The sequence below is a fragment of the Trachurus japonicus genome, chromosome 1 (assembly GCF_045865225.1).
Source record: "Trachurus japonicus isolate A0001 chromosome 1, Traja_1.0".
Classification (NCBI taxonomy): domain Eukaryota; kingdom Metazoa; phylum Chordata; class Actinopteri; order Carangiformes; family Carangidae; genus Trachurus; species Trachurus japonicus.
In genome coordinates, this window is record NC_140907.1 from 5,769,656 (window position 1) to 5,791,777 (window position 22,122).

Consider the following 22,122-nt stretch of genomic DNA (forward strand, 5'->3'; position numbering starts at 1 on the left):
ATAAAGCCCGCTAGCTTAATGCTAACGTGTAATGTAAAACACCATAGACGGGCTAACAGAAATTAGCATCGGCTATCGCCAATTCGCGGCAACCGAGCCACAGCAGTAAGCTGCTAAACTGTTTTAATTTCGGCTTTAGCGCTGTTAAAACGTGGCTGGTTAAATTGTTTTGGGGAGATTAAGACTCTCATCTTGCATCCAAATGGATCACCCATGTTATTTTCTATCATCTCAGTCAAAGCAGAGATACAGAGTGGTTCCTGTTTAAGTGGGGAAATCACTATTATTGAAGATGAGCGACGGCATGAATCGTAGGGCCACACTGACTATAATAGTAAAAGGCTACTTGCATTAGTGTAAATACCGCATGCATGATAGACACTAGACGATGTATTTTCTGTATTTCTGCAGGGGGCTCGACCTTTGATATTTCATACATACATTGTACATTTGGTATATTTTGGTGATGATACTTAATACTTAGTACTAGAATTCAAGATCTGATTTCCTCTTCAAGCACAAGAGCAAGTCTGAACATTTCACATTTCTCCTGACTCTAAGATTGTAGGCTACTGCTTCATGACCATTACTATTATTATCATTGCATGTAGTCAGTCAGAGAGCTGAGAAATGGAAACTTATGCATGTACATAATATGCAGCATTTGATTTGGTGCAAGGTTCTTACAAGGCATTTTCTGATTCAATTCTAAAATCATATAGGCTAAGATTATACATTGTATTTCATATCTTCTGTCTGATATTAATGAGCCTCTATTTTGAATGTTATGTGTTGTAATTCAGTCTGATCACAGCTGGGTCACTAACAGTGTAAAGTTTCTTTTGAATTTGTATTTCATATTTTTGCTTGGAAATTAATTTTAATAAAAAAACCTTTCACTCTACATTTGTAAAACATGACAATCTCACCTGTGTAAAGCAGACATTGATTTTATTTTATTTTTTTCCTGCATCACGTATTAGGTCACTGATTACCAGAAAGTCAACTCAATAATGTTAACTCATGGGGCGTCGCGTGGCGTAGTGGTTGGAGCGGGCGCCCCATGAGTTAACATTATTGAGTTGACTTTCTGGTAATCAGTGACCTAATACGTGATGCAGGAAAAAAATAAAATAAAATAAAATCAATGTCTGCTTTACACAGGTGAGATTGTCATGTTTTACAAATGTAGAGTGAAAGGTTTTTTTATTAAAATTAATTTCCAAGCAAAAATATGAAATACAAATTCAAAAGAAACTTTACACTGTTAGTGCTGCGGTCGGCCCCGGTTCGAGTCCCGCGTCGGGTGCCATTTGCTGCATGTCATCCCCCCTCTCTCTGCCTCCCCGTTTCCTGTCTGTCTCAACTGTACTATCTATAAAGGCATAAATGCCCAAAAAATATACTTAAAAAAAAAAAAAAATGTTAACTCATTATTGCATTGGTTATATATGTCATGTTGTTCTACAAAGTGCAGAAGCAGCAGCCAATATGTGCATCCTCACTTTTCAATCACAAGTTTAATTTACTACAACATTCATTACAATCCTCCATTGAGAACAGACTCCTCATCATTACATTGTAATCATTGTCCAAATCTAACCAATTTCAAGAATGATTCATTATTTAAAATTCCCAAAGACCCTCTCAAATCCTTGTTCGTCGAGCACACGCCCATAATGAGTGGAGAAATACATTGTCTGTGGACTGCTGTACCTCTTCAGTTTCAAGACGATCTCTTTTGCGGAGTCTCCTGTGTCGCTGATGGTCATAACATCTGACACAGGGAGGTAGATATCATTGCGCTTGCCCCAGAAGGTAAGGTGGGACACTTTGAGTGTAGTCTGGGATGGGTCCAGGTACATCATACCCACAACCCTCCTGAAAAAGTGACTGGCAGTGTATAACATGACGCCAGCAAACAGTGCTATCCCGGTTGTGTAGCTGGCAAGGAAAAGGGGGACGTCTCCCTGGAGATAGAGGACGTAGACTGGGGGCAGGATGACCACGGTGATGGCGGTTTGGAGCAGTTTGAGTCTGGACACGGCTCTGAGGAGCTTAATGTGCTGCAGGGTGTAGATCATAGTGTACTCCTGCCTGGATAGGTCCGAGTACCTGACCAGACATGTGCTTTTTGGTAGGAGGGGTTGGTGGAAGCTCTGTTGGACGTGGGTATGACCTGGTGAAGGAGGCTGCACCCCACGAGGCACCCGGCCCGTCAGCAGACATGACCCTCTGGTACAGGACAGGACGTGTGAGGATAAACGGCGCAGCAGCACTGGTCTGATCTGTAGAGACATAACATTTGACATTTCATTTGACACTCACCTCAACTTGCATGAAGGAGCTGGACCAAGTCACAATACCTCTTGTTATAGCACTGACACAAATAATTAAAGCAGAAGTAAGTGATATATTTGTGTTAATATAAGTCTTAAATAGTTATATCTTCCGACAGCAATCACTTACATAGAGTGTTTGGACTGAAACACGGGTCTGTCAGTCACTCTGCTCTGCTCTGAGCCGAGGAGAAAACATTTATCGTATCCTACAGTTTTTATCCAATGAGGAGAGAGAACGGCATGCAGGGCTGTGTGTGCAGCCAAGGGACGCCGTGAATGTGGTGACGTAGGGACGAGGACTGTTATGGTGCGTTCAAGGCAACTCGTAACTCCTGTTTTTCCGACCTGTGAAGTCGTAGGACCAGTTTGATCTGGTACGAGTTCACGGGTCGGAAGTTACGAATGGCCGTTATAGTGACTTTCACAGGTAAAACAGGTCGGAAAAACACGAGTGGGTTGCCTGGAACGCTACAAAGTCGTAAGTCGTGACTTGAAGCTGTAATTTACGGTTTCAAAAGCCGGCCTGGAACGCAGCATTAGCCAAAACGACCGGATCGCTTACTTCTGCTTTAAAGCAGAAGTAAGCGGAATATTTGTGTTAATATAAGTCTTAAAGTCCCCCTCCCGCGACCCTTTTTGGTCATTTTAAAACCAGCTCATTAGCAATGCACCTCTGGAGGGTAGGCGGAGACTGCGCTGCTCTGCACCCGCCCAGCCTCCTCCTCGCACCCCACCCCCCACCCCCCACCCCCCACTTGCTGACAGCTGGACATTGTACAATTACAGATTCAGCGCGTTTAGCGTAAAACTGCACACTGGGATTCAATCCCAGACTGGAACATAGTCCTTGCTCATGGTGCAAGCTGCTCTACCAGGTGAGCTATACCTGTTATACCTTGACAGCTACACCGAGCTGTCCAGCCTTTAACCTCTGAGCCAGATGCAGAGCGGGGCGGGAGCTTGTAGCACTAGTGCCCTCCCCTGGAGCTGTGACACGTCAGCTCCAGTCTCCCTGAAACAGCCAGTTTGCGTCTGCCATTGGTTCACAGCAGTTTGAAGGCAGAAAAACTCACAAATGCAATTTTGCACTTCTTTCCCTGCTACTATGTCCTCTAACATCAGAAAAATGCCACAGGAACATGTGAAAAGCTCAAAAAACACGATTTTCACGGGAGTGGGTCTTTAAATAGTTATATCTTCCGACAGCAATCACACAGCCGAGGAGAACACTTTCCTTGTATCCTACAACCTTTATCCAATGAGGAGAGAGAACGGCATAAAGGGGCAGTCCTCTCTGTGTGTGCAGCCAAGGGATGCGCGTGAATGTGGTGACGTAGGGACGAGGGCGGGGACTGCTAACTCCATCGGCTGACAGGAAGTTAGCCAAAACCACCGGATCGCTTACTTCTGCTTTAATACAGCTCACTCAATTACATCAATACCAACTCTTTTACTGGCTAGCTATTTTTCATCAAACCAATGTATTGGTTCATCTGTGACAGGGGTGGGCGCTACCAGGGGGCCACAGTATTTTCTGTCACCACGTACACAACTTAGATATGACAGGAGGAACTCGTGCTACACAGGCATTTTCAAAATAAAAGCAAATGTAGATAATTTCATTTGATTAAATATTAATAAGATAAGTCTTATCAGTAAATTAGTCTGGTTTGTTGTTGATCTAACGCTCTGGACTGCAGGAAAAACCAAACCAAACCAATTTGGTCAAAATTATTATTTCACCATAAACAGATAATAGTCACAGAGAGAGAGAGAGAGAGAGAGAGAGAGAATACAGAATGTAATTCAGTGACCACCAGCTCACAGAAACATAACAGATTTCTACTTTGCAGCTAAATCTGTATCTGCCTGACCCAGTGTGAGGGACTCAAAGCAAGATCCCCATAATCAGAAATCTGAGTTGATATTTCCCATGATGACTGATGGCAGAAAGGGCCTACATCTCCACTTCCAAGCCTCAGTAGGCTTACTATGTTAAGCTTTTTGTTTTCCACACTGACACTGCAACTGAACAAAAAGTGAGACAGAGGTGTTTGTTATCAATTGTACAAAACAGTAATGTTTTGGTTTTGGCTTTGAAATAAACAGTGCTTTATTAAAACCAAACTAATATTTCAATCGGACTACATAGAGATATTTTTACTGGTTTGAATTTTGACTTTTATTAATACTTATTTAACATTTGTGTGTTAAATAACAGTTCTAGTCAAGTTAAAAGAGTATAGGATGTGTGTATGACAGCATCCCTGAAGTTGTGCTACTTTTCATACAATATTTTCAAAGATTCATTGTTTATTGATCTTAATGAGATACTGGAGTAATTGTTCTTACAGTGGATGCTGAAGAATAAGTGCATAGCATGTCCCTGTTTGTGGTTAAGATGAAGGTACAGTGTGACAAAAATTATTGTGGACATGGCAGTGATTTGAGTTTTTCAAGTGGTCTTCTAGGAAAAATAATGGCCCACCAATGGTCTACAATCTTTTTCCCTCAAATGTTTTTTTATTTTTTTTAATTTCTAGATTAGCCTTCACTTTCAGGTTTGTGCATATTTTTTTTTACCTTCACATGTCATTAACAAAGATGCTGAGACATCACAGGAAATCATACACATTAAACTGCAGAGAGAAATGAAACGGTGGTAGAGTAGATAGAAATACATTTTCAAGACTGTAATGTTTTTTTTTTGTTTAGAAGAAAGAAAGAAAGAAAGAAAGAAAGAAAGAAAGAAAGAAAGAAAGAAAGAAACTGATGTCATGATGTCACCAACTGAACTGTTCTCATCAAGATGGCAAGAGTAATGGTGCGTTCCAGGCAGGCTTTTTAACCCGTAAGTCACGACTTCAAGTCACCAGTTACGAGTTTGTAGCGTTCCAGGCAAGTTACGAGTTACGAACTGGGAACTGGGAGTAGATCGATCTAGTACGAGTTCACAGGTGGGAAGTTACGAGTTTGACTGTACGTTCTAACGGGTAACCATAGGAACAGGTCGGAAAAATACGAGTTACGGGTTGCCTGGAACGCACCATAACTAATTTCCTTTCTTTTATTGTGACATCATCAACTGCCAGGAATCTGTGTAGAGAATACTTTCACAGTTCCGGACACAAACACAACTGACACAGGCACCTGATTACAGAGTGTGATTTTAACCTTGGAGAAGACTTGGAGAATTATTCAACCCAACTAATGGCGACTTCCAGTTCAACACCAAACAATGAGATGACCACCCCACAGGTCATGGACATGAGCCAGGCGCAAATTCAAACACTTCAACATGAGGTCTACAAGCTCAACGTCTGGTTGAGTGAGGAAAGGGCCAAATATGAGCAAGAGCAACACCGGAGGGTCCAAACTTCCCAGGAGCTGGAGTCAACTAAGCAACAGTTGGCCCATCAGAAATCCCAAAAGGAAATGTTCATCAACAGGGAAAAAGAGACCCGACGAGAGCTGGAGATGGTCCAGAAATATACAGATCCGGAGACGCTAGACACTGCAAAGATCGCCACCCAGGTGAGAAACACCATCAAGCAAAAGAAGAAGAAGCTCCTGCAAAAGGACCACGAGGAATTGCAGGTGGCGCATTTAATCAGCCGAGAAAAATTCACGGCCAAGTTGCATGCAGAGAGAGAGAAGAACACCGCTCTCCAACAAGAACTGGAGACACTGAGGGCTTCACACCAAGATGTCACCCAGAGGTATGAGACTGAAGTCCTCAGAGCCAGGCAGCAGGCCGAGGACCTGCAGCATGAGCTGGAGAAAGAGCAGAAGGCTCACGCTGACAGAGTGTCAGAGGACCTGCTCCTGGAGAGAGACCTGCGGGCCCACATCCAAGTCCTTGAAGAACACATGGCAGGGATCAGACTTGCTCATCAAAGATCATCTAAGCAGGAGCTGGCCCTGAAGAGAAAGCTAAAGGGGCTGAAAACTCAGCTGAAGAATCAGCTCTCACGCAACCGAAAGCTGAGCATGGAGCTCCAGGCTGAAAGAGAGTGGTTTCAGCCTTCCCAAGACAGCAGCAGCAGCCAGGAGACCCAGCAGGAGAATCCAGAGGAACGCCGAACTCAGCAGGAGGAACCTGCAGATCAGAACCTGACCACCACACCGAAGAGGAAGTCTGTGTGGAAAAGAACACTCCTCTTCCTGGGATTATGAAAACCCCAGAGATGGAAGGACAACAGGGATCCCTTATCCGACAATGTCATCTGAACAGACCTCCTTCTTCACAACATGACAGACCAATGTCTGACATGACATCAATTTCTTTCTTTCTTTCATCAATAATAAACAAAAAAAATCATTACAGTCTTGAAAATGTATTTTCTCTATTTTCTCCACCACTTTTAGGCTAAGGTAAAAGAAACAAACAACAATTCTTGTAAAATGTGACAGCTGGTCTCTTACAGCGGAATGGAAATGTTGAGCTGTTTTTACTTCATCTTTCTCTTCAATTTAAATGTGTATGATTCCCTGTGATGTCTCAGCATCTTTGTTCAGGGCATGTGAAGGTAAAAAAAAATGCACAAACTTGAAAGTGAGGGCTAATCTAGAAATAAATAAATAAATAAAAACATTTGAGGGAAAAAGATTGCAGGCCACTTGAGAAACTCAAGCTACGTCCACAAGAATTTTTGTCACACTGTACCTTCATTTTAACCACCAACATTGAATATGTAAAACATCCTGTGCACTTATTCTTCAGTATCCACTGTAAGAAACTCCAAGTATCTCAATCAAAAATAACGCCACACAGAACAACTCACATTATAACTGAGGTTAGCAACACTAACCAAAAAAAGTAATACCCATGTATAAATGGACCAGACTGAGTTGTTCATTCAAACCAGTGGCTAACAATTAGCTTATGTGGCCAATAATTCAACTTCTACATCCTGTACAGGACGTGCGTAACAATGAGCACAGTGTCAAAGCTTGAGAAAGAAGGAGGCTCACCATGACAGACGACAGACCAACTAGATGAAGGAAAAAGACACTTAAAAACAGAGAGAGAGATACAGCAAAGACAACACTAAAGTCAACATGTAGCTAGCATGATGTGAACACTTTGACCCGGAAGTGCTGCTAACCGAGTAGGTTTAACGCATACATCCATGGTTTAACGTTTCTTTTGTGTGCCCCCTTGTGGGATAATAGTGTTGTAGGTGTGTGAATTGGTTTAGAATGAATTATTTAGCTAAATGTGGCTGGGCTGTATTCAAACATGTGTATAAAAAAATATATATATATTTTTTTTTTATTTGGGTGTTTTTTTTGAAACGGTAACGTAACACGCAACACGCGACGGAGCTGTCATTTCCGCCCAGAGAGCAACTGGACGTCAGAGCAGCTGGAGCTCCTCTCCTCTCCTCGGCTGATGATGATGAGAGCTGTTTAATTGCTAATTTGTCACCCATCTCCTCTATAAGTGGAGTATGACCTTATCTGAGACGGGGCACTTGAAGACACTGAAGCTATCCGGGCGGCTCGCTGAGGCTAACCCCAGCTAACGGCACCGGACAGGCAGCAGCAGCAGCAGCAGCAGCGGCGGTGGGTTTGACTCCAGCTGCTGCTCCCTGAGTTTGGACACGGTCCATTCAGAAAGACAGCAGAGGACAACGATGCTGCAGCTGGGAGACGAAGTCACTCTGTACTCTGTCGTCTTCGTGGTGGTCCTCCTGGGGACCAGGAGCCCGCTATGGACCACCGCTCTCACCGCCTCCCTCTACCTCTTCCTGGCTATGTTCCGGTTCCCCCAAGTCCCCGCCAGCCGAGCCCAGCAGGTGCTGCACCCGGCCAGAGACCCGACCAGAGACCCGGCCCAGGGCAAGGCGGCGGTGGTCGCTCACCGGGGCGGGGGGCACGACGCACCGGAGAACACTATAGCAGCTATCCGTGAGGTGAGAGCAGGAGGGGATAAGTCAGGGGGTTATCTACTTCCCTGTTATGTTAGCTGTGGTTACAAAGGTCACAGCACTATAGAGACTGAGAGACTGGAGTGATCGTTGCCCACCGCAGTGAAGTTAGTTTTAAGTTGGATATTTGACAGACATTCGCTCCTTCTCAATACATTAACAATTCATATTTAAATATTACACGTGTTTAAATGCAATAAAAACAGGTGTATCTCATTGAGGAGGCTTAGCCCTACCACCCTGTGTTGATTTTGAGTCAACAGGTCAATTTTTAATGTATTTTATACTGTAAATATGAGCATTATAGCTCCTCTATGACACACACCTGTTTTTATTGCATTTGAACACATTTACTATTTTAAATGAATTTTTAATATATTTTATACTGTAAATATGAACATTATAGCTCAATAACTCCCAGGTCATGTGACCTGTTGACTCAAAATCAACATAGGATGGTATAGGGCTAAGCCTCCTCTATGACACACACCTCTTTTTATTGCATTTGAACACATTTTATATTTTCTATGAATTTTTAATGTATTGAGAAGGAGCGAATGTCTGTCAAATATCCAACTTAAAACTAACTTCACTGCGGTCCGTTGCCCTAGGTATCTATTTAGAAGATGGCAAGGAGTTAAAGCAGATAACAGCGGCACGGCCGTTTCGGCTAATGCTGTGTTCAAGGCAGGCTTTTGAAACCGTAAGTTACAGCTTCAAGTCACAACTACGACTTGGTAGCGTTCCAGGTAACCCGTAGCTCGTGTTTTTACCGTCCTGTTGTCTGTGAAAGTTCCCTATAACGGCCACTCGTAACTTCCGACCCGTGAACTCGTACCAGATCGAACTGGTATGACTTCACAGGAAGGAAAAACACAAAGTACGAGTTTCCTTGAACGCACCATGAGTTAGCAGCCCCCGCCCTTGTCAGGCATCAATTGGTCCTCGTGCTACGTCACCACATTCACGCGCATCCCTTGGCTGCACACACAGCCCTTCATGCCGTTCTCTCCCCTCATTGGATAACACTTGTATCCCACAAGGAAAATTTTCTCCTCGGGTTACAGCAGAGCAGAGTGACGGAGAGACTCGTGTTTAGGCTGAAATACTTCATGTAAGTGATTGCTGACGGAAAATAGGACTATTTAGGACTTATATTAACAAAAACATTCCACTGGTATCTGCTTTAAATAAAAATAAGGGCAGAACATCAGGTATAATTTCCATGAAGACATCAAGTCCATTTTAACCATTGATAGTTAATACGCAGCACTATCTCTGCACGCGCACGCACGCACGCACACAGACACACACAGACACACACACACACACACACACACACAGTAGGACTGTGTGTAGTATGATAACATACGGTAATCAAAACTTAGCCTCCATGGCCTGACTGATACTGAATTTTTCTTGAGCTCACAAAAGTAGTACTAGAGAGGGAACAATACCTGCAGTCACCCCCTCTCATTATATTTGTGAGTACTGGCCCAGGTAATTTATTGGTAAAGCTCTAGTATAGACTCTTACTTCAATCCTATTCCTTTGATGTTTCACTTTCATTCTCTCTGTGTTGTCATCTTAAAGTTTTGCTAAACCAGTTTTCCCCTGCTCGACAATTAAACAGCAGTGTTAAAAATCAATGTCTGTAGGGAAAAATTATAGTTTTGTGGTATGAAACTTTATTTTATTTTATTTTATTTTATTTATGACATGTACATCCATTTCAATAGAGTATCAGCATGAATGTCCTTTTTCTATTGATAAAAGAACATAAAAAAATAACAAAAGAACATAACAAAAACATGAACATGTAGGGAGTGAGGTATGGTTATTGCTACACATACAGCATATTATCTACAAACAAGTTGAAGTCTGGCCTGCGTGGTGGCATTTTATGTGGTATGAATCTTTCAAATGAATCTGTTAACTAACTTTCTTGTTCTGTATTAGGCCAGTAAAAATGGGGCAACTGGTGTGGAGTTGGACCTGGAGTTCTCAGCAGATGGCGTCCCTATACTGATGCATGATGACACCATTGACCGGACCACCAACGGATCAGGACCACTCAGCCAGATGAGATTTTCTGACCTGAGGAAACTGGACGCAGCTGCTAAACATCGACTCAGGTAAGAAATAATGTATGCAGGGATCCACATGGTTAGATTTTAGTTTCCAAACTGATACCAGGAGGCTTTTAAGTGCAACCAACAGTCTATTCACCAGTCTATATTGTCTGCATGAAAACCATCTGAAGCAGCAGGTATATTGATGTGGTGCACTGAGATGCTCCTTTAAAATTCAGACTAAAGACTAATTCTTTAAAAAAGCAGCCTCTGTTTAAGGTCTCTCATCTGACAAACTCTGGATAAAGTAAAATGTATGATGGGGGGTAACAGCCGGGTCATAGACATGTTTATCACATAGATGTATACATATCACATACTGTAGGATGTACGTAGTCTGTAAATCCGTGGTGGGGGCAAGAAATCCAAGAAAGTTCATACGAAGGATTGGTCAGAAAACAGTGTTTTAACCAATATCTCCAGCATACCATATGTGTTAAAGCCTGGGAGGGGTGGCAGCAGGTTAAACAAGTTTTGTAAGGTGTTGAATACTGTTGCTCAAACTGACTATAACGTATTGTAGTGCCCTGGAGCAGACTTTCAATTGCAGCTTGCTGATAAAGCTGACCTTTATCAGCAAGTCAGAACATTATCTATCCAATGCAAGAATGGTTTTCTTTTGCAAATGCAGTTTTTGCAGTAGAGTTCCCTGTTTTACTATATATTAAAATGTTAAGCGACAGGCAGCAATTTTGAGACACTGATACGATCATATTAGCAGGTGGATATGTTTGATTGTAATAATGGTCTCCAAGACATCTGTAACAAAACATTAAAAGGAGTTGACAAAGATACTGTAAGTAAACGACAAAGATAAGTAAACGCACTGTTACAGTTAATCCAGATGAAATTTAAAAGCGAAGTTGCCTTTAATTCAGAGGCATGCTGCTGAGATAAATGACATGGGGGGTTCTTAAAACAGCTCTCTTAAAAACAAACAAAATAGTGCATCACAAAATAGTAATGCAAAATAGCTCCTCAAATAAAGAAATCACGATACGATGCAGCCAGAATAAACACAACATTCATTCAAACACCATTTAGGACCGTTCAGGAAGACCAAAAAGAGAGTGTCCACCATCATGGAGATTTTTGTTACAGCAATAAACCAGGGTTCTCCAAGTGTATCTATGTATTAAAGCAGAAGTAAGCAATCCGGTCGTTTGGGCTAATGCTGCGTTCCAGGCAGGCTTTTGAAACCGTAAGTTACAGCTTCAAGTCACGACTTACGACTTTGTAGCGTTCCAGGCAACCCACAACTCGCGTTTCTCCGACCTGTTGCCTGTGAAAGTCACTATAACGGCCATTCGTAACTTCCGACCCGTGAACTCGTACCAGATCAGATCGAACTGGTACGACTTCACAGGTCGAAAAATCACGAGTTACGAGTTGCCTTGAACGCACCATAACTTCTTGTCAGCCGATGGAGTTAGCAGCCCCCGCCCTCGTCATGGATCTATTGGTCCTCGTCCCTACGTCACCACATTCACGCGCATCCCTTGGCTGCACACACAGCCCTTCATGCCGTTCTCTCTCCTCATTGGATAAAACTTGTAGGATACAAGAAAAGTTTTCTCCTCGGCTCAGAGCAGAGCAGAGGGACTGACAGACCCGTGTTTCAGTCCAAACACTCTCTATAAGTGATTGCTGTCGGAAGATATAACTATTTAAGACTTATATTAACACAAAAATATTGCTTACTTCTGCTATAAATAATATTATGATGATAAGAACATGAGGATTATGTGAATAAATTTGTATAATTGTTAAAGCAGAAGTAAGCGATCCGGTCGTTTTGGCTAATGCTGCGTTCTAGGCAGGCTTTTGAAACCGTAAATTACAGCTTCAAGTCACGACTTACGACTTTGTAGCGTTCCAGGTAACCCACTCGTGGTTTTCCGACCTGTTTTACCTGTGAAAGTCACTATAACGGCCATTCGTAACTTCCGACCCGTGAACTCGTACCAGATCGAACTGGTACGACTTCACAGGTCGGAAATACACGAGTTACGGGTTGCCTTGAACGCACCATAACTTCTTGTCAGCCGATGGAGTTAGCAGCCCCCGCCCTCGTCATGGATCTATTGGTCCTCGTCCCTACGTCACCACATTCACGCGCATCCCTTGGCTGCACACACAGCCCTTCATGCCGTTCTCTCTCCTCATTGGATAAAACTTGTAGGATACGAGAAAGTTTTCTCCTCGGCTCAAAGCAGAGCAGAGGGACTGACAGACCCGTGTTTCAGTCCAAACACTCTATGTAAGTGATTGCTGTGTGAAGATATAACTATTTAAGACTTATATTAACACAAAAATATCGCTTACTTCTGCTTTAATTGTGCCTTCATTACATTGTACCAGACTCCTTAATAGAACATGGGAGATTTTTTTAATATGACACAGGAGCAAAACCTCTGCATAAATGTTTTACAGGTGTAACTTGTATTCTAATCACACAGGGCCACTGATTATGGTGATTTTATTACCGAGTCGGACATTTGTGATGTTTGGCACCATGACATTTGTGTTCTTCATCATCAGGGAAAAATTTGCTGGAGAGAAGATCCCAACCCTGGAGGAGGCGGTGGAGGAATGCATCAAACTGCAACTCACCATCTACTTTGATGTCAAAGGTCATCCAGATGAGGTGCAGCTATGTGCAATCTGTCATACACTTGGTTGATTTAATTGACGTGTAGCCAGTCAACATTGCATAACGGAGGCAGCGTGGTGATGTGACTGTATTGGTCTAAAGATGGTGGTGTTTACTCTGTCCTTGTACAAAGGGATCACCATATAACTGCATTGGTTTGATGGGGTTGTTTCAATACTGTGGTGTTTGGTCAGTATAATTTATTCATCAAATGTCTCCAAATTAGTTCGGGGTTGAAAGTGACTCCATAACTTATTACTTTAGCGTTACTTTATAAAGGCCGTACCAGTTCTTCACACATATCTTGTTGCAGATTTTCCTGGAGACATAGGCAGAAAGTCTTCTTTAATGTAGTCTAATACAAATCCCTCTTTTTAAAGCAGAAGTAAGCGATCCGGTCGTTTTCGCTAATGCTGCGTTCCAGGCAGGCTTTTGAAATCGTAAATTACAGCTTCAAGTCACAACTTATGATTTTGTAGCGTTCCAGGCAACCCACTTGTGTTTTTCCGACCTGTTTTACCGGTGAAAGTGCACTATAACGGCCACTCGTAACTTCTGACCCGTGAACTCGTACCAGATCAAACTGGTACATCTTCACAGGTCGGAAAAACAGGAGTTACGAGTTGCCTTGAACGCACCATAACAGTCCTCGTCCCTACGTCACCACATTCACGGCGTCCCTTGGCTGCACACACAGCCCTGCATGCCGTTCTCTCTCCTCATTGGATAAAAACTGTAGGATACGATAAATATTTTCTCCTCGGCGCAGAGCAGAGGGACTGAGAGACCCGTGTTTCGGTCCAAACACTCTATGTAAGTGATTGCTGTCGGAAGATATAACTATTTAAGACTTATATTAACACAAATATATCACTTACTTCTGCTTTAATTGGTAACCAGTCATCTTTGGCAAACACAGAGTACTGTTGGGTGCTGGAAACACTCTAGGCAGTCTGTAACAACTTGTGTAAACTGTGCGTGAACCCAAACCTCCAAAATACATACTGACAACCTGATGCCACAGTGAGATGGTGTATCTGTTTTGTGCGCATGATTGTGTTGCATCAGCACCAGAAATATCTAACTTATATAGCTTTATTGTGTGTGCCAGTTCACTCACACACACATACACACGGCTGCAGAGTTCATGCCATTTCATTCTGCACATTAAAATGCTGAGTTGTAACTATGATCAAGAGTGAGGACTGAGCTGTGGTTGTTGTTTCAGGCATTGACATTCTTGAGTTCTGGGCCCAGCACAGTGTGTCTCTGCACATACACAGCTGCTGGTTACCACCAACTGGTTAAACACCCTGACCTCCAATAACCATGTGTCTCTCCTCCACTCCCAGGCGGCCGCAGCTCTTAAAGAAGTGTATAAGAAGCATCCAGTCCTCTACAACAGCAGCATCGTCTGTTCCTTTGAGCCTAAAGTCATCTACAGAGTAAGTGGCAATGGCGATTCTGGGGGGTGGCCTGGGGTGGCACTGGCCACCCCTGAAAACTCATTGGCCACCCCTGTGGCCACCCCAAATTTGATAGGTAGTTGTTGGTTAAGTTCGTCAACACAAGAAACAAGAGGAACGCTGTCACACACTCCTCTACACACAGTCACTGTAGCTGTGCCTCGCTCCGCTCTCTCTCTCTCTCTCTCTCTCTCTCCCTCTCTCTCTCTCTCTCTCTGTCTCACACACACACACACATACGGGCGCATAGGTCGCGCTTGACCGCTAATAAACGGTAAATGCGCTATATCGCGCTAATTGTACAGTGTTGAAATTAACACACTTTATACAGGGTGCAGTCAAACACCAGGCTAAAGAGAGAGGAACAGCAGATCCTCTGACTGCAGTCAGCTGCAGGTGAGTGACAGACAGGTGACTGTGAACCAGCAACACCAGTGAGGCACAAGTTAACGTCCGTTTGTGGTCAGACCTTCCGTCACGGGGTCGGGGACGAGCTGCTGCATAACTGACACACATCAGGCTACTGTAGCCTAGGCTAAGTCCTCCTGTTAATATGTTTGCTGTGAAATAGGACTAGACTATATAGCTGTGCAGTACCTATTCTTAGTAGACCGGAAAGCAGCAGATGATAGAAGCGTCATTACAACCAGAGGAGACAGGAGATTTTTATTTTTTAGAGAATTGAGACTTGACTTGGATTTGGTCAAAAAAAAAAAAAAAAGACTTGTGAACATCTCTGGCCCCCACTACTTAACTTTAGTTTTCATTCTTGCATTAGAGCATGGCATTTAATGTTTTAATGTCATGCTGTAATTTTCTGTCATGTTTGTACATTTACTAGCTATACATAATGAATATTGCACTGAAGCTTGATTTTAAGAAAATCGTTAATCAAATCAGAATTGTAATATCTGCCCGAACAATTGCAATTAGATCTTTTCCCAAAATCGTTCAGCCCTAGATGCACTTAAGAATATCCATGTTCTGTGTTGAAACTTGTTCTGTAAATTGTTTACTTGTGATCAAAAATCTGAAGCTCAGTGCTGATGCTTTTCTGTAAATACTATAGTTTTCTAATAATAATAATAATAATAGCAACTTCTTCCAGTTTTAGGCTTACAATTACAGGTTAAAGTCCCACCCACTCCATAGGCTGCATACAGATAATTTTTATATGGTTGAAGAGACAATGGTGTAGCTACTTGCTCATCCCTAGCCATCTGGCCACCATCTGTGTCACCTGTATTGTTACCTACGTTTGCTTTACTAATTTAGGCAGCATCTTGTGATTAAACAAAAACACACGTGTGCTGGCAAAAAACAAACCAAAAAATCAAATTCCAGTATCTCCAACAAATTTAGATGTAAGATAAATAATAACATAAACCAAGCATGTTAAGAGCAATTTCAGTTTTTTCTTACAAGCAGTTTATCTTTTGCTTACAGATAGGCCTACACTTTTTAATGAGGCCTATCTTTAAATATTAAGCTTTAATTTGAGTTTTTGGGTTTCTTCTGTTGCCTAGATTGCTGTGTTTATTTAATCACTAGATAGGGCTTCAATTAGTAAAGAACACACAGGTAACAATACAGGTAATACAGATAATGACCTAATGACTGATGAATGTTATTCTATAGGATGAGTTAAGAGCAGGTGAATTTTGCTACCCTGATACAAATTGTGAAGAGGTGAGGACTTTTATCCACTACAAGGCTCTTAGAAAAGCTGTACCCTATCCTGAACAATTACTGATTAAAAACCGACATGTTAAAACAACCAGAGAGTACCAAGAACTGTGAAAAAAGTTTTTTTTTGTTTTTTTTTACCAGTAAACCTTTCTTCTTGACATTTATGAGACAGGAAATCATGGGCGAGAGAGAGGTAATGTGACAACAGTGACATGCAGTAAAGAACCTCCAGCCAAGATTTGAACCGCGGTCGGCTGCGTATATCACAATAGTTTTGTTATGCCATGGCCACCCCACACTAGCTTTGTGTCCCATCTTGGCCACCCCAGTAAAAATATCCTGGATACACCACTGGTAAGTGGATGCCCTAAAGTGTGTACAGATGGAACACCAAAGAATTAGGTTGACAGAATACTTTAATAAGAAAATTGCCTAAAACCATGAAATTGACCAAGGGGGAGAAAATGACAACCATGTAAATGAAGATTTCCCAGCAACTGAGCGCTGAGGATCCAGGAAATGAGACCATGAACATTTTGATACTACAGTATTGCCACAGACTGTAGTGATCAAAACCAAAGTCTTTTGGTCACACATCCCATCATCTAGCCCACAGTACCATAGCACCTCAATCAATTTGACTATAAACACTCACTCTCTCTCTCTGTCTCACACACACACATGCACACACAAACAATGGACTCATTTTTCATAGTGTGTTTAAAACGACAACACAAACATGTTTATGTGCAGGAAAATGAGATCCCTTGCCGTTTTCCCATTTTTAAAATATTTGTTCTGATTGAATAAACTGAAATGTTTGCCATGTATCGTCAGCGACTGTGTTTAACAAACACAACCCACGCTTTTGTTTCCATTCTTCCTCCGGCCCAGATGAGACAGAGCGACCCAGAGGTGGTCACGGCGCTGACCCACAGGCCGTGGAGCCTGAGTCGATTCGGCGACGGCGCCCCGCGTTTCTCATCACTATGGAAACACCATTGGATGACGCTGATGGACATCATGCTGGACACGGCGCACCACCATGTGCTGTGGAAGCTCTGCGGCATCTCAGCCTTCTTGATACAAAAGAACTTTGTCTCACCGTGAGTTTGTGCAGCTGCAGTCGTAGAGTCGTACACCCTCATCCTCACTGGAAACTTGATTCAGGATACATTGAAATGACGACATTAGACTCACAATACATGTTTATGTAGCTCATTTAAAAATACAACCCAAGTTGACCAAAGTGACCAAATTAAATAAAACAAAATACATCCTCAACAAATACTCATTACATTTATTGTATCGAACATTTGTTGAGCCATACATTACTTATTGCATAGAGGTCTGGGGGCATGCATATAAAATAATTACAAAACCAATTTTCATATTACAAAAGAGAGCAATAAGGATAATCAACAGGGCTGATTATCGAGACTCAACAAACACATTTTTCATAAACCTACAGATCTTAAAATTGAATGATCTTGTGGACTATAAAACTGCTCAAATTATGTATAAAGTAAATAATAATATGCTTCCAGATGGTGTCCAGAGGATGTTTCAGACTCGAACCAGTAGATATGAACTAAGAGGGACTTATGTGAAACAAAGATGTATAACGATTAAAGGAGTCAATCAATGGAAGAATCTAGAATTAGAAATCAAACAGTGCAACACACTTAACAGATTCAAACTTATTCAAAAATAATATTATTAATAAATATAAAACGGATTTATAAACACCAGTGTGCTTATAAACTGCTGTATGTAGAATATGCAGGGTTTTTTTTGTTGTTCTGTAAAAAAATTTAAAATGAGTGAACGGAAAATGTTAATTTAAGAAGGGTAGGCAAAATAAGCTGATGCTTCAGCCTACACCTTTTCGGTTAAAGTGAATTGTATTGCTTGTTGTGTTTTTGTTCTGATTAGTTTTGTTTTGTTTTGTATTTATACCTTTATATTTGTCTATTGTATTTGTTTTTATAAGACCGAAATACACACACTAAAGTAAAGTGCTGTACAATATAAACAAAACACAAGTAAAACATATAATAACAATAAAACTAAAGCGGATACAGGTAATGTAGATTAAAAACATACACTAAAACAATAAAGCAGAAGCAAATATACTGTATATCAAACCTAACTAAAATGCCAAGGAAAAACTATGTGTTTTTAATAAAGACTTAAAATACTGAAGTGTTTGTGCAGTCCTAATCTGCAGAGGCTATATACACACACATGCCATACAAGGCTATAACTATTTGGAGGCTGTTTCGTTACATCCTGGTTTTTACTTGGTCAATATTATTTGGTCCCTTTGGTCAATAACTTGGTCGTAACTCAATTTACACTGAACCATCTCATGTTAATAATTTAAAATTGATCGCTAGAGGAAATATATATAGATCTAGTTCTAGACCACATTGCTCTATGCGTTGAATAACCGTGTGTGTCTCTGTGCTGTGTGCCGTCTGCAGAGACTATGTGCAGTACTGGGCCCAGAGAGGAGTGGAGGTGGTGTCCTGGACGGTCAACACAAAAGTGGAGAAAGATTATTACCAGGAGCTGCTGCGAGTCAACTACATCACAGACAGCCTGGTGGAAGACTGTGAACCCCATTACTGACACTCACATGAACCTTGCAGAATATCCTCAAACACATAGTCAAACTAAAACACACACAAAAGGAATATTTTACTCATCATCACCCATATGTGGCATTGAGGTAAGAGGGCGTACAGTGTGCCACTTTTCTGTTTCCATGCTGATCAAACTGGGCGCTCTACTTACTAATAAGAAGCCATGTAACAGGTTTTACTCTGAATCATTTTAATATGATGGTAAATTCTCTCAGATGTGTTTGGACCCCTGCATTTATAGACAATTTAATATAAACATTTTACATTTTGGAAATGTGTGTCTATAATAGACCTTAAAGCAGAAGTAAGTGATATATTTGTGTTAATATAAGTCTTAAATAGTTATATCTTCCGACAGCAATCACTTACATAGAGTGTTTGGACCGAAACACGGGTCTCTCAGTCCCTCTGCTCTGCTCTGAGCCGAGGAGAAAACATTTATCGTATCCTACAGTTTTTATCCAATGAGGAGAGAGAACGGCATGCAGGGCTGTGTGTGCAGCCAAGGGACGCCGTGAATGTGGCGACGTAGGGACGAGGACTGTTATGGTGCGTTCAAGGAAACTCGTATTTTTCCGACCGTGAACTCGTACCAGTTCGATCTGGTACGAGTTCACCGGTCGGAAGTTACGAGTGGCCGTTATAGTGACTTTCACCGGTAAAACAGGTCGATAAAACACGAGTGGGTTGCCTGGAACGCTACAAAGTCGTAAGTTGTGACTTGAAGCTGTAATTTACAATTTCAAAAGCCTGCCTGGAACGCAGCATTAGCGAAAACGACCGGACCACTTACTTCTGCTTTAATCAATTGTACTGTATTGACCAACTCAGGACAATATTTTTTTTTTGTCTTTTTGTCTTGGTAAATGTTTCTGTCTTATTGTCTCTGTATATACATGAGTACTATGTCCTATGCTGCCTGTGCTTTTTACTCGGTAAAGGTCTCAAGTAAAAAAAACAGGGAGATGATTAACAGTAGGGTCAAAAGGTCTGAGAGCAATTTTCCATCCCACTGTATAAAAGATGAATGCAAGTTTAGAAATTAACACAAATTAACATTTTTGTACTTTTCGGAAATGCACATACGGAGCTAAGCTGTTAAATAGAATAACAGTGATATACAAGTACAGTATAAGGTTTTTCAGCTTATGTCATTCTTCTGTATGGTGCCATTTGATCGATGCAGAGTTCTTTCAGCTTGTGATGGCTGCACAGTCCAGTATAACAACATCATATAGTCAAATATTGACATTATTTCTAATTGATAATGCACTTTGGTTCGGAAAAGGCCATAGACCCAGCTGTGTCTGTGACTCCAGTACCTCTCTAGTATCTCTAATAACAATCATTCTGCTACTATTAGAATTTGAGTAGAAGGCGGTACTGTATGGGGTAACAGTGTGTCAGTGCAACACAGGCTCAGCAATGAAATAGGTTGGAATAAGGGATAAAAGAGTGAATGTACAGAGATTATAAAGCTTTAAAGATGAAAAAGTGGGTAATGAGAGAGTGGATGTAATGGACTGACCTCTTCAAGCTGAATTCACCATAAGGAAGGTTTTCAGATTTTATGGTGCTCTGAAATTGGCTGGACTACTTCAGTTTATGTGCTCTGTGACTCGGATATCAACCTCGGTTTCGTTTGATTTGTACGGAAATCAATCTACACAGACGTGACAGTAAAATCATTAATGTGTCTTATAATTTTCAAGGATAACAAAACAATTAAAGGTGTATTTCATTGTCCAAAATCATTGGTTTTAAAATGAAAAGAAATGTGTCATTCAAAGGAATAAATCATAAACATCTGATTACATATGAATGAAAGTTGTTATGAATGATGAAATTTAATAAAAGGCAGAATGCCTGACTTCAAAGTGACATTGCTATGTCTCATTAGATGTTTTGTTTTCTTTTGGAACACCAAATGGGCTCCTATGTTTTAGCAGCTGATGCTACACAAAACAGAAAAGATTCAGTAGATCAAAGCTAAAATTACCAGTGTTAGTAGCAATCATTAATGTACAATCCATACCCTGAGCCTGGAAAAATGATACCCACATTTCAAACCACAAATGTTTTTATGGGATGTCTGGCATTATCTTTCTAAGAATTTTAAAGGGACAAGCTGCGAGCTGATAGGAAAATGAACCATCACTACACTGTTTTAACTTTTATACTGAGCATCTGTCCACACTGGTCTGAATAGATGGTCCTAAAAAGTTTAATAGTGGGCAATTTACAATATTCAGCTTAAATCAGCCACCCATTGGCCACAGTGTAGCCACTGCTACTAGCACCAGGCCTGTGTAGATTGGACTGCTGATGATTAGCTTCTTGTCCTGGAGACTCAGGTGACTGACCCAGATAGTAGAGATGAATGGGGGTGTAGTGTTGGATATCACCCTGGATAAGCCTGTCTGAGCCACTTCTTGTCCTGGTTGATCTTCAGTCGCTGAAGGCGGACTGTCAGCTCACTTTGGGCCACTTGGGTGAATTTCACCTACATGTGGTAATATGAACATACAGTATAAGATCTTACAGTAAGGCTACAATATGGACACAGCTAAATTAATAAGGCCCCCACACAGATGACTTGAAAGGTTTTGTTTAAATTATACCTGGCACCAATCATGCTGTCAGTCCAAAGAAATACAAATTAACTGGTTAATATCAGGCTTTCGGTTGTTACAGTATTATAAATGGTATAAGGGAAAATCTAAGCAGTATGCACAAAAAAAGTCAACTTTGTATCAGTTTTCTTAAAGGCTGATGATTCCTTGATCTGTCTGCGCATTTATTTTTATAGGTGAAGGGTGAGCGCTCCGGCTCCTCCTCCAAAAGCCGGTCTGAGGGGCGTGTTGTGACGTCACGAAGGGGGGTTGCCCATCTGAAGTCCGACCAGATACAAACAGATACAACGAGAGCGGAATGGAGACACCAGCTTCAAAATAAAAGCCGACAAAACCAGAAACGATGCCAACTGTACATTTAAGTTGAAAATAAAATGGTTAGTGGTCAGATGATGATATGACGTAGGCAGATTTATTATCACATAATAGCTGCCTGTCACATGATGAACACCACAGAAAACATAAGAAAACATCTGAAATATCCTCATCTGTCTGCTTCTGTGTATCTGTATCTATATCCCCGCTTGATTTCTACTGCAATGCCTGTCATGGGATTGACTATAATTTCTCATTTTCCCCAAAACATTGCCCTATTTATGAACTTCTCGTGTTTATATTTGAAAAAC

General features: G+C 41.4%; 2 protein-coding genes and 1 pseudogene across 3 annotated transcripts; 2 read left to right on the forward strand and 1 right to left on the reverse strand.

Annotated features, from left to right (window-relative positions):
- Positions 1-1,529: 1,529 nt before the first annotated feature.
- Positions 1,530-7,439, reverse strand: tmem186 (transmembrane protein 186). Its single transcript, XM_085790045.1, has 2 exons — positions 7,317-7,439; positions 1,530-2,288 (listed from the first exon to the last, which is right to left on the reverse strand). Exons 1-2 carry the CDS (start codon positions 7,317-7,319, stop codon positions 1,623-1,625), a joined length of 669 nt encoding a protein of 222 aa, XP_085646171.1. The 5' UTR covers positions 7,320-7,439; the 3' UTR covers positions 1,530-1,622.
- On the forward strand, positions 5,443-6,572 carry LOC146991295 (uncharacterized; annotated as a pseudogene).
- Positions 7,440-7,705: 266 nt separating the features above from the next.
- On the forward strand, positions 7,706-21,799 carry gde1 (glycerophosphodiester phosphodiesterase 1). Of its 2 annotated transcripts, XR_015037856.1 has the most exons (7): positions 7,706-8,260; positions 10,235-10,410; positions 12,949-13,054; positions 14,413-14,505; positions 17,110-17,321; positions 18,702-18,949; positions 21,673-21,799. XR_015037856.1 is itself a non-coding variant. In XM_085802157.1 (6 exons), exons 1-6 carry the CDS (start codon positions 7,982-7,984, stop codon positions 18,847-18,849), a joined length of 1,014 nt encoding a protein of 337 aa, XP_085658283.1. In that variant the 5' UTR covers positions 7,706-7,981; the 3' UTR covers positions 18,850-19,161. The 2 variants fall into 2 exon arrangements, 1 of the variants encoding a protein (XP_085658283.1); XM_085802157.1 differs by lacking the exon at positions 21,673-21,799 and having other exon boundaries at positions 18,702-19,161.
- The last annotated feature ends 323 nt before the right edge of the window (positions 21,800-22,122 follow it).

What these genes read in the sequence shown, in the direction of transcription:
- gde1 (XM_085802157.1), top strand. Translation starts at nt 7,982, where the DNA reads ATGCTGCAGCTGGGAGACGAAGTCACTCTGTACTCTGTCGTCTTCGTG. An exon ending in CTATAGCAGCTATCCGTGAG is followed by an intron (nt 8,261 to 10,234) that starts GTGAGAGCAGGA and finishes GTTCTGTATTAG; the next exon opens with GCCAGTAAAAATGGGGCAAC. An exon ending in CAAAAGAACTTTGTCTCACC is followed by an intron (nt 17,322 to 18,701) that starts GTGAGTTTGTGC and finishes TGCCGTCTGCAG; the next exon opens with AGACTATGTGCAGTACTGGG.